At 35.8% G+C, this 13,174-nt stretch overlaps 1 protein-coding gene across 5 annotated transcripts in view; it reads right to left on the bottom strand.

Annotated features, from left to right (window-relative positions):
* The window catches only part of CCDC141 (coiled-coil domain containing 141), a 164,705-nt gene that overhangs the window by 39,810 nt on the left and 111,721 nt on the right, over positions 1 to 13,174 (bottom strand). For all 5 annotated transcript variants that reach the window (XM_016152554.2, XM_016152556.2, XM_016152555.2 and 2 more), the window contains 4 exons: positions 10,342 to 10,483; positions 8,565 to 8,684; positions 6,698 to 6,889; positions 1,499 to 1,678 (listed from right to left, as the gene is read on the bottom strand). In XM_016152554.2, coding sequence (XP_016008040.2) covers positions 1,499 to 1,678; positions 6,698 to 6,889; positions 8,565 to 8,684; positions 10,342 to 10,483 — 634 coding nt within the window. The remainder of the gene's footprint in view (positions 1 to 1,498; positions 1,679 to 6,697; positions 6,890 to 8,564; positions 8,685 to 10,341; positions 10,484 to 13,174) is intronic.

Here is a 13,174-nt window from a genome sequence, read left to right as displayed (position 1 = left end):
GGAGTCTACCTGATTTCTGTCAAATTATATGTATGTAATTCATAGGTTACTAGGTAAACAGACCTCCCTTTGAGCAGTGTCTCCAATTATAGACTTAAGAAAAAAAGTTGTGAAATCATGGTTAAATTAAAGTACCACTTGGAGCATTTATGATTGTTGAAAAAACTGGTTAATTAACTAATTGCTTAATGGCTTAGGATGTTGACATTCCTCTTAGACACTTTTATTAATTGTCCAATTGTAGCCATAGAAGATGTCCTTATCAATGTATAGAATTAAACCCAGGAATGAGGGCCGATACAGTAGATAGCAGGTCCAAAATTTGTTTGACAAAATAGAATTATGGGTGAAGTTAACAAAATGACATTAAGCAGGAATATAAAGACCCACATTTATATGTAAAAGATAAATAGTTGACACAGATATTAGATGAGAGAGACCTAGCTTGGCAGAAATTACAGTAAAAATGTATCAGCATTTCAATTAAAGCTTAATATGAATCAGCAGAGTGAAGTCATGGCTAAAAATGCATATAATCTTAGATCTCATTAGTAAAGAATGATGTCCACTTTGTTGTTCTCTGTGTTAAAGTTGCACTTTGCTTTTTGGTTACATTTTATGAATGATTTTGACAAACCACTGAAAATTCTGGGAGGGAGGATTGGGCTAGAGAGAGAGAAATGAAGCTATCTCATAAATAATAGAAAGAGTTTTCATATGTTAGCTGCAGAAATGAATCAGATTAGATATAGAAACCATTTTCAATGTTTGAAGAACTTTCACATGTAAGAGGAATAAAATATGAATACTTTTCCCTGCCTTGTTAGAATGCTCTGGTTCTAGAACGTTAGAACCAGAAGTGAGGACATATTTGACTTAACATTAATTTTTTTTTTTCCTAAGAGCCGGTGTTTTTAACAATGAAATGAGCAGTTTCATTAGGAAGACACTTGAAATATTGATGGAGAGGTAGATTAGCCATCTTTTAAGAATTCTATAGAGAACTTTATAAGGGTCAGAGGTTGATATAAGTATTCTAGACTATTTTACAGATATAAGTGGACAATTAAGTGGACAAAATTTCTAAATATAACAGAACTTTACTATAAAAAGATCTATAGTAAGAAATTCTTCAAAATGAAGATTCATTCTAGACATTGTCTTCAGCCCCTGGACATTTTGTAAGGCTCTTGTTGCATTATGTCAACATAGCTTGGAATGTTTGGGTGAACTTCCATGTAATAATAAAAATGCACTTGGATTGTAGTCCCCCTTTCTTCTTACTAGTCAAAATAACCTCCGTGTTTTAAACTGACAAGAAGTCTAGGACTAAATAAACATATAAATGCTGGGCTTCAGGACTCTTCTAGGTTAAATAAATCTAAAAAGAACTTTCTAAATCTACACTGCTGATTGATTAATAGTTGAACTTTTGAATTTATAATTTTGACTTTGACAAGTAATCATTGCAAAAGTTATGACTCAATGTTATTCTCACCATATTTATTAAATTAAGGAACTCAAGCCCAAGGTCTTGGGTTAAAAAGCTTCTCTTTAAAAAGAGCTGCCACTGCTTCTCAACTGAGTCAGACCAATGCTTGGCTTCAGCAGGATCCTCTTCCTTATGCAGGTTTTCATCTTGGTAAAACTCCTTTAGGCTCTGATAGTGCTCCTTTACCTAAAAATAAAAAGTATAAATGAAAGTCGAGGACACTTAAAAACGACACTAAATCCTCTCCCCCAAAGGCCTATATAAAAATCAAGTGGAAACTACGTTTCAGAATTCTTTAAGTGATTATTTAATATTGTCAATTTACCAAAAAGTTGTAAATATATATTTGGTTGTTGACAGACAGGACGATCACTGGGTAGTAAATTGAGCTGACACGTTTATTATCTATAATACCTACCTACTATAGCCAAAATCATATTTATGTATTATACATATGCATGTTTTGCAATTGGGGGCAATTTATGTCAAGTGCCAGTGTGTTTCCATTTAAAGCTGAGTTTTATAATTCAGAAGAAAAAAAAAAAAATATATATATGTGTATACACACACACACACACACACATACACTATCAAGGAATATAAATCAGAAAAAAAATGTAAGTCAGTGTAAAATTATTAGTAAATCACAATTTGCTTCTAATCAGTGATAAGCCAGAACAAGTATACAAATAATTACTATTTTCTGTACAATGAACTAATCTTACTGAGATACATTAATTTACCTCCTTAGAATTATATTTTTTTCATTTGCTAACCAATGTAAGCAGGACTAAATTATTTTCAATCATCCTCTTCGAACAGAGCTTACATAAAATCAAATATGCCTATAATAGTATAAATGAACATGTAATTGGCTGATGTAGAAATAGTAGAAAAATTTTGACACAAGGTTTTTATGCATTTTGAACAATACTTAATAACCAATAGGACAAGACTCAAAGAGTTCATAACTACCAAAAGCAATCTAAACAAAGTGAGACATTTCAGGCACTGGTTAGTCACTGTGTTTTAAATATTTTAACAACATTATTAATTTAAATGAACTTAATAGGAGAGCATGCAAATAGTGCTTAGAAATAGAAGCTCCTTCCTCATTTCTCATTTTCTATTTATTCATAGACTTGTTTTGTTGAGACTTGTTTCCTTAGCCCAGAATGATCTTTTCTCAATCTTTTCTCCTACTCATCCTTCATGAGCTAGTTAAAAATCTACCTCCTTCATGGAGTCCTCTAAAATTCCCTGGTAAGAATTAAGTATTTATTTTCTTGGGTTTCCAAAATAGTTCTGGAAGAAAGATAACTAAAAGTAAATTATTGCAACACAAGGACAAGTGTACACACAATGTTTTGGGCACATTGGGAAGAGATCACCAAATCTACATCAAATAAACAGAGGACTTCCCAAAGGAGATGACATTGATTTGTGTCTTTCAGAATTGTCCAGTGTGAGGTGGGAGGAATAGCATATGTGAAGGCACTAGTGTGACACCACTGGCTGGTTGAGAGTATGATAAATGATCTGATTGTGTGGGTGAAGTTCAGGTTGCACAAGCTGAGTAGGAGGAAGAGATGAGAAGGATAATTATGCTGGAATAAAACCCACCAGCAGGTTTTAACTTGTTTTCTACTGTAACCAACATGATGTGACAGATTCCCATTAGTTTGAAACAACTTATAGCTATCACAGTAACTCAGAACCAGCATGACAACCATGAGTACTTCAACAGGACTATGTACTACAGGTTGAGGTATCAATATGATTGGCTGTCAGTTATGTGCAATTCTCAAAACATAAACTTTAATTCATCCTCTTTTTCTAACTGTTCGAAAAAGCCTCCTTGAATGCAAATAAGAATGATATAATTGTAGGAATTCCTTGGAATCTATACTAACTTATTTTTAAAGTGAATTAATGATAAACTTTAATACTTTATCCATTTTTAGTGAAAGTTATTTGTACCTTCCTTCACAAATTATATTTGTCAAATTAATTGAGTTTCAGGAGGTAATATTATTAGATTTGCTTTAGATTGACCATTTTTTGAAAGAAGGAGTGAAGGAGAAAATTAAAGGAGGCAAACAGAACAGGCTTAGATGACTTCTTTAAACTTGACAAGAGACGAGGACCTGAACAGAGGAAAGGATGGTGCAAATGAAGAGAAAGGGGAATTCAGAAATCTTCTAGGTCGTCTCTATAGAAGGACACAATATCATGGCCTTTCAAAAAGGAAAAAGCAAAAGGGAGGAGATTGAGGATTAAACATCAGCTTTAATGTTTATTAGTTGCTTAATCTTGCATACGTAACTTCTCAGAGCCTCACTCTCCTTTGTTTGTAAAAGGGGGATAATAGTAACGAACATAGAGGTGTTGTAAGGATTAAATGAAATCAGGAATAAGAAGCACTCCATTAATAAGAAGTACAAAATAAGTGCACATTGAGGGAGAGCTTGGAAAAGACTTTGAAGCTTCTACACAGGACTTCTGAAAGATGGTGGGGTTAATAACCCACCACCAAAATACAGAAGGAAAACATTTGAAGGAAAGATAACCAGTTGTATTTTGCTGCATTATAGGAGCCCACAGGATACACAGGTAATTAGTATGACTGAAAATTGAAAGCACTGGTCTAGAGCTTAAAGGTGTTGGGTCTGAGGGACCATTTCTGAGTTATTGGTGAACTGAAACCATAGGCGGGAATGTGTGTAATTTTTGTAGGAAAAGAGTGTAGAATGCACAAAAGAAAGAGTAGAGGCAAGGATTATGGACTTACCATACCATAGAAACAGAGAAATGAATTAGGGAAAGGGAGAAGGAACAGATAAAGAAGTAGACAAAATGATTCCATTTATGTGAAATGCCCAAATAAGGCAAATCTATAGATAGAAAGCAGAGAGCTTTCCTGAGGTTGGAGTAAAAACCAGGATTGACTAAAAATGTGCACAAGGGTTCCTTTTGGGTTGATGGAAATATACTAAAACTAGAGTACAATGGTGGTTGCACAACTTTAAAAGTATACTAAAAATTATCGTACTCTGAAATAGGTGAATTCTATGTTATATAAATTATACCTCAATAATTATTTTTAAACCAAAGGAAGTAAGAATAACTGGATTAAATGAATGTGGCAGATAGATTAAGCAAGGTGAAGACTGAAAATACACCATTTCATTTGTCAAACAGTAAATAGCTTATAAGAATATTTTCAGTGGAGTGAAGAGATAGCAGACTGTGATATTGAAAAGGTTTAAACTGCCACGAATGAGCACCAGGAAGGATGAGCATGTAGAGGACAAGACTATTTGGGCATAATCAAAGGAGAGGAAGCAATGGAAAAAGCAAATCTGAAAAATTAGAGGAGGTTGCTGGAGCTAGATTTTGAAGGATGTGGGAGCATACAGGGAAGGATTGATTTCTGCTTAGTTCTGGACAGGAGTAGGGACTTCACTTTATTGGTGACAGTGGAGGACGGGTGTCAATTGGTTTGGAAGTCAAGTAAGTTAGCCTCAATGGCTTCATTTTTTTGTTTGTTTGTTTTCAGTCACATTGGAAGTAAGGGCATCAGCTGAGCTTAAAGAAAGGAAACCGGGGCAAGATGTTTGAGAATCACTACTGAATGGGCTCTAACAAAGGAGCATATGGGAGACCCAGCTGAGGCAGAAATCCATAAATTTGTAACAGTGCCACTCAGAACAATTGTATAATTTTCTGCAGGAGCATCTGGAAGCTTGGAAAGAAAAGCTGAGTAAACAAAAGTGTTGGATTGATCTAGTATTGGGAATTGGCAGGGTTAGTCAGGGTGGAAGGCAGGAAGTTGAGGGCATGGAGAATGGAATGCAAATGAGTAACCAGGAGGTGGTGAGGAAAAAAGGAAAAGGGGGTAGGAAGTGACACACTGAGAGCACTGACAAGGTTCGAAGGACAGAAGTTTCTGCCAGAGAATGAAAGCTGGGAAGTTGAAAGGACATAAGGTTCTTCTGAGACAGGGTTTACAAAGCTAAAATTTCAGCCCTAAACCAAAGCTCCTGGTCCCAGAGGCTAAAGTGGGTCATACAAGTAGTTACTAAACTAGAAGCTAAGGAGGTACATTTTTAGCAATGAAGACACAGAAAACAAGCACTCTTTGTACCTTCTTTGTACCTTTTCCATCCACCATTTCAAGTTCTGAATAAAAATGTTCATCAACAAGATAATTCTGTCAGTTGTAATACCTCTGCCAAACCATGAGAGTTTGGGGCCAGAAATGAGAAAAGGTGAAGTGAAGGTGTAGAAAAAGAGGCAGTGGTGGTTCCCTGAGGTTTCCAGGGACTGGACATGGCCTCCCTCCTGAGGGGCAAGAATTCAGAATATTACAGAATGAGAGATGACAGAGGCAATTGGGGTAGGTCAGATGATGGTGGCGAGAGTAAGGCTGAGAGTGTTGGGAGAGTGGGAAGGGAGTGAGAAAATGGAGATCTAGCATGCTACCTAACTTTATTTGGTTGGTTTTACCCCTGAGTGACTTTGCTGGCTCTACTTCCCACTAAACAGTGCCTGCCTCCTTGAAAGGAGTGTCGTGAGCTGCATGCATCTGGGTGAGACCAGAATTAAATGAAGTGGGACTCTAGCACTTTTATAATAACTGACATCATCTTCAAGGCATTGGGACCTTTGAGAGATGAAATCCTAGTCTACTAGAGAGAATTTTATAGGTTGTCTAACACAACCTCATAAAAATAGCACATCAGAAGAAGCTCTCTGAGGTAATTTTTTAAAAGGCATCAAACAATACAGATTTGAGAATGGACCCCAAAGGCCCTAATTTCTGATTCTGTGTACTTTAAATGAATCCCTGAATTGCTTAGGTATTCAAAGAGATCCAGGGCTTAGAAGATGACTTATTTTAAATAATTTTGTCCTACTTTTAGAATAGCGTAAATATTTATAGGCCATAGTAAAAAGTGTTTAAACACAATCACTTTGGTTTTTTGGTGTATATATCTACACACAAAAATTGCATTATGTTTTAGTAAAACAACTTACTCTTTTAGTCCTTGTATAGTATGTTGGTGAATAAAGGATCTATAAGTGAGCACATACACTGGGGTAGAAGATATGGAATGACCTGCCAGGGCTCCCAACCCCATAGAAAGCAGGAAGATGGGCAGAGGCCACTTTGCTGATGCGGCTAGCACATAGGTATCATACCTCCTCCGATAGCTTTAGAAATGCCACATAAGTTTGAAGGACTTGTGACCTGGAGCTGATCCTTTGGCCAAGTATGCTTAATTTTTCTGCTAGCCATTTAGCTTTAGAAGAAAGCGATGCCACTTCATCAGATTCAAGTTCATTTTCCTCTTTCATAAGATTTGCAGCTAATTCTAATTCATGTGCTATTTCCTACAAAAGCAAAACACAAGGGGTCAGAAGCTAACGGGGAATCATGAACATTCACATTTCATTGCCTTCTGTACATCCATGTATTATGATTATTAATTGAACTTATACCACGAGTCTCCTCAATAAGGCACAACTTTAAAAATTTTTTAAAAAAAGATCTCAAAGTAAAAACCATCTCAAATTCTTTCATTCTTATCAGCTACACTTTTTATTTAGCATACTATTTTCTGTGTCACAAATGGAAAAAAATTTGGTAGGAAGGGTGGTTAAACAAAATGGCAGAAATGTTTTAAACAACAAATAAAATAATTATATATTAGAATTGCTTTTTAAGATTAACAATAGCGCTCACAAATTCTTAAACTAATTTTTTTTTGCTATATATGAGGTGGAAAGCTTATAGAAACTGTTTATTCATTTTTTAAGTTATAAAATTATGCAGCCTTATTTAAATCTCTATGTAGAAGGGTTTTTAAACAAGTTCCAGGGAAACGTTGCATATTAAGTCTAGATAGCCTAAGAGACAGTGTATTTGACTTGCATAAGGTAGTTCTCCTATATTTTCTTTTGAGTGCAATTTCTGGCACATGAAATCTAACTACTGACTAAATGGAAGAGTAGGTATGGTAGTCATTACATACATGACTGCCATATGAAAGAACTGCACAAAATTTCATGTGAGATCAAGCTAGGAATCAAGCAAAAACGAAAGAAGAGCTTCATTCTCATCTGCAGCAAAAAGGGATGGCTTCCCTACATTTGTTTAATATGCTTCCCAAGTACTCGCTGAATGAAAGTAATTTTCATTTAAGAGTGCTGCTTCCAGACAGTTCTCTGGGAAGAAGGAAAATAGGGAGTTTCTCCTTCTCAAATTTTTAAAATAAAAAAAATGAAATTGAATTCAGACATTTGTTTTATTTTAAATATTTTAAATAGTAAATAAAAAGCACTCCATTAAAAAAATCTGTTTATCTGTGAGTTTGGGGGTAGGGCATATCTGTAAAGGAGGCTCTTCTGCTGAGAACTGATGCGAAGGCAAGGCCATTGCCTGCAGACCTGGGAGAGCCAGAGGACACTCTACTCATTTTACTGAACACCTGCGGAAGCAGGCTGAGACTCAAGGCAGGTTTGGAGTTGCTAGCAGGAATATTTGAACCCAAGTCCCATGTGAAAGGGGTAAAAGAGACCTAGAGAAGGTGTCAGACAGAAGAGGGGCATTTTGTCTCTGAAGTTTTGATGTACAAACATTGTTTTTTTATTTACTTCCAAGTACCTTGCATCGATGCATGTTTCTTCTGGTAATTTTCTTCTGTAACTTACTCTAGCAGAAAGTCACAAATAGTTTTAGAGAAGCGCTCTCCCTGTCTCCTCTGGCACCGCCCCCCCCCCAAAAAAAGTTGCTAACATCTCCCAGGCCAAGAAAAGGAGTCAAATGACTGTTAAATACCAGGCTTGAATGTTGAGTTTCAGTGAGCTCTAATCCCCTAATAAATGCACATATAAATATAAATAATTTAGATACACACAAGTAGGAGTTGTTAAATTATTATTTGCCACAATATTAATTTAGAATCGCAACACTCAAGAGAGCTAGGATTAAGTTTTACAGCTACTAAATATAAAGAAATCATCTTTACAAAATCACAATTATAATAACAATTCTTATTTTGTTTACCTTAGCTCGGATATCTAATTCCAAATATTTACTTAAAATCTTCTCTGAATCAGAAAGGCTGGAACCAACATCCATTGCATTGGAAAGTACTGGACTGATTTTCTGAATTGACATTTCCACCTTTAGGAATAAAGAATATATTGTGGCCTTAGTAATATGTATTTGCAGATATGTATGCCTATGTATAGAGAAGATAAATATTACTCTCTAATTCTCGTTATATTTTATATACCAATTTGAATCTAAAAATAGTTTTAAATGTTTCAGAATTTTAAATTTAAATTACGAACACTGCTCTCTATATGAGGTAATACTACTGACTCACAGTGGGTATGTGTTTAGAGACATTTCTTTTTTTTAACAGCAACGAGACATAAGCAATCATCCACATTCTTTAAGAACTTATTATCTACGTTACCTAGAAACGATAATGTACTTGCCAACATATCAACAGAGATTAATTTATCTGATTATTTAAATCATAATCATTCACTGTAAGTTAAATGGGGCTAAATTTACAGGCACATTTTGAAGTAGAAGTGCAGAGTATGGGCACTAGATCACTTAAGAGATGCTATTTTTAGGCCTGGGGACCTTGGGGCAGCACCAAATTTTGTACATGTGGTAATAAAACACAGAAACACACCCAGGCAATTTAATTGATAAATATAGAAGACACGTGTATCTTTGGTACACATGAATCAATGAATAAAGTGACCTTTAAAGGTTCCATTCCATTCAAGTTACTGCCTTCATTCTGGGGCTCTAACTATAGTTCATACTTCCCAGCCTCATATTGTCTCTGAATTGGAGGTAAGACAATAGCAACAGCTGTCTGAGTTCCCACTGTGTTCACCACCACCAGAAAGTTAGCTTGAGTCTCAAGCTCTAGGAAACGTGGCACTACAGCTGCCACCACATTTGGAGCCTCCCTGGACACAAGCATCAGAACAAGGCTCAAATTCCCGTTTCTGTATCAATAACAGGCAGAGAGGCTATTTAGATAGAACATAGCTATTTAACGATCTCTCCTGTGAAGTTTACTAATTCTGCATGTGTAAATCAGGCTTAGAAACCTGTTGCATCAAATGAAAATCTAAGACCCATCCTATGTAACAAGGTTTATTGACGTTAATGTCCTTGAGATAGTACTAGTTTTTGCTATCTGTCCTGCTACAGGTAAGTAATTTTTTATTTATTAAAATGGTAGCTGCCTGAATTTATTCCTCTTTGAAAACAAGAGATAAAATTTTCCCATATCATGTATTCACTCTGTTGAGAGGACCTTTATATGTGCGCTTGCATTCAGAATGAGCATGTCCTTTGCACTGGCCTAGTTCAATAAAACTCATCATTTTTTGGTATTGACACATTTGCTGTCCTTGTATTGTATGGCACCATGTTAACAAATTTGTGCATATTGAAAAGATACACAAAACCATGCAAATCAAGGACACTGTCACAATATGCACATGGTTCAGATAATGCAGTTCTACAGAAAGCGAGGAATGCCTTTGCGTATACATGTTCAGGGCTGAGTGGCAGGTAGGATTATATATCAAGTGCTGGCAACCTGGGGAAGGGATGATGATGAGCAATAGTGAGTTACAATTCTGTTCTGTTCAATTATGAAACCTAACACGAATGTAAGAGAAGCCTCAGGAGCATGCCTTCGTTCTCCCCCGGGCCCACATGCTGCAGTTGCCCCATACGGTTATCACCAAATAAGGAGTTCAATTAAATAGTAGCTTAAGGAGGATGCATTTTATGAAACTACCTTCTGTAAGTAGCCTTCCACTGAAGCCGTTAGTTGTTGTTTCTTAAGAGCAAATTCCTTGTGTGCTGAACACTGTTGGGTCAGATGATTCACTCGTCTCTGAATGCATCCCATCATCTCATGGATACCGATCACCTGAGAACTGGATGAAATAAGCCAAATATTAGTCCAGTCCACCTCCACGTAGAAGCCCCAGGAACAAGGTAAATGGATCTGCTCTTTCATGAGAGGTCTGAGTTGATAAAAGTCATCATGCTTCAGGCTTTAGGATAATAGAAGTTAAGTAGCTATAGTCATGGTACAGCAGAGAGAAAAACCAAATTATGTTCTTTTGTTTAAGTCAGTCAGTCCTGAGGGAAAAGATGAGTTATGGGTTTTGCAACCATGTCTAATCTTCTTTTCTAAAGGTTTACTTTTTAATATTTCTCTAAGTTATTTTGAGAACCTTATGGGAAAAAACACAGTGTGTTTGAAAAGAGTTTTCCTGGGGGTGTTATTTAAAAGCTTCATTTATCTAAAGATGCTCTTTGAATAGAAATGTGGATCTGCCAATTAATGAAACATTACTAACCCAATAGGGTCAAATATTGGTATAATGCTAAGAACCTTGTTCTCAACAATTATGAATGCTCAAGGCTGCATTCATTAGATGAAAACCAAGTTGTCACCAACAATTAGGAATCTAACGTACTACTTGTTCATAAAAAAGAAACCAAGACTCATACTGTCATTTTTCACCTGTGCTGGCCTTATGGTGAAAAGGAAAATGACAAGAGAGCTCATAAAAGGAAAATGCTTTTAAAACAACAAATGAACTTAGAGTTGGATCCCATTTGCTCCAGTTTAAAGCTAGATTTAGCAAGTTTCCTAACCATTTACAACTTAGGCCTACTGGCAATGCAAGCCTATAAAAGAACATTACTGATGAAATGAGCACTTCAAAATTTTTCAAACTATTCCTAAGACAGAGCTTCTCCTACAATGTAAGAAGTTGAAGACTTTAATTTCCTGTCAGTCATTTCCTTCTAATACTAATAATGACTAACACGATAACTCTTAAATTTAATTACCAAGAGCAAAAAAAAGTGTTGGAATGAGGTACAAATTCAGTAGTTTTACCTCAAATAATTAATTTGTGACTCTGTAAAAATGAATTTAATTAGTAATGAAATGAGGGCAAGATCCCAAAGGATGGAGCGTTAAAGTAACTTCACAGGAATGACAATGAGGCTGCTGCAGAGGTGAGAGTTCTCAGGCAGCTTGAAAATCTAGTCAAATAAGCATGGGATTCAAGTGTGTCCTGTGGGTACCACTGGATTCTCAGAGAAGTTTAATTGGGGGAAAATCTTATTCCTGACACATTATGTTTGTTCTATAGACATTATATTTAAAACAATTAGTTTTGTATTTTAATAACTCAAAGACAATTAAGAGTAAAATCAAGAAATCAGGACAGTTATAGAAATAATTCTTATGATGATTAAGTGTACAAATTCTATAAAGGCATTATATTGGTAATACTCATCATATTTTAACTAGGTTTTAGACTTTGAGATATTATATGCTAAAAAGGTACTTCAAAGTCCAGTTGTCCTATGTCTTATAGGTTCCAAGTTTTCTATAGAATATGCAAATCTGGCATGAGAAAGACAAAAAAGAAAAAGTGAATAAGCATTGTGGAAAGACAGCATAGAGAACAGTTTATAGAAGTAAATGGGTAAATATTTTCTAAGAACAATTATTGAGCACTTTCTATGACAAGTCACCATTTTTAATGTTTTAACTTGTCTCTTTTCTAATTTTCATAACTACCTTGTGTTCTGGGTACAATTGTTATCTCCATTTTTTAGATGAGCAAACTGAGGAACAGAAAAGCTCAGTAACTTGCCCAGGGCACAGTTAAGAGGCAGAGCTGGGATTTGTACCTGTTCATCTGATCTCAGAGTCCATACTCTTTATCACCTCATAATACCTTTCCCGGTTCTGTAACACATGACAGGAGGTGGGGCTATTCTTTCTCTAAAATTTCACTTTCCCTGGAGTTGATGGAAACAGGATAAGCCTGGCTAGCATGCTCTTTTGAAACTGGCTGGCTTCTAGGTAATACAATCTGTCTGTAGTTTTCAAAGTGGCCACTAGAGGGGCACAGTACCAGCCCAGAGAAAGGAAATAGGGAAACAAAACCAAAACAATTATTCTTTCTACAAAAACACCGCTCTTTGGCAACTTATGATTTTAATTTAGATTAATCACAACCAACCAAATAGGTCCTATCTCTCTTTCTGTCTTTGAAAGGGCTATTCATTTTTGATTTTTCAATGATCTGGGAGTCAGTCTCATGTTGCGGTGATTTGTGTCTTGTGAATATCAATTACATGATAAATTCTTTAAAAGGAAAGGACAGCATTCTTTTATTCACGTATCTCTACAGCTCTGAGACAATAGCTTTGTAAGTAGGAAATTAATGACTATTTTCAAATTAAATAAAATACACTTTGATCAATTTTAAGGGGTGGGGGAGACATTTAAGGAACGAGAAGGACACATGCACAGCTATAGTATAAAATGGCACTAGTTACAGTTTGCAGCAGTTTTCAAAAAATGATGACTTTGCCCTTTGCCCATTTATAGAAGTTTTAGGCCATCCAAAGACTGCGCAATTTATTCTTTGATGTTTTAACACTTACAGTTAGGTGGGCTGACACTTCCCTCCTAGCCTTAGAGAGAAAGACTAAATTGCTTTGTTCCTCTGTGTGTTGTTGCCTGTCCACTGTGTTCTCCACTCTCGTCACTTGGACTCCTTCCTCAGAATGAGAAGTTTTCTATGATCTTG

This window comes from Rousettus aegyptiacus, unplaced genomic scaffold, assembly GCF_014176215.1.
Source record: "Rousettus aegyptiacus isolate mRouAeg1 unplaced genomic scaffold, mRouAeg1.p scaffold_m13_p_2, whole genome shotgun sequence".
NCBI classification, from domain to species: domain Eukaryota; kingdom Metazoa; phylum Chordata; class Mammalia; order Chiroptera; family Pteropodidae; genus Rousettus; species Rousettus aegyptiacus.
Note: the sequence above shows the minus strand (reverse complement) of the source record. Positions and strands in the feature narration are given on the sequence as shown.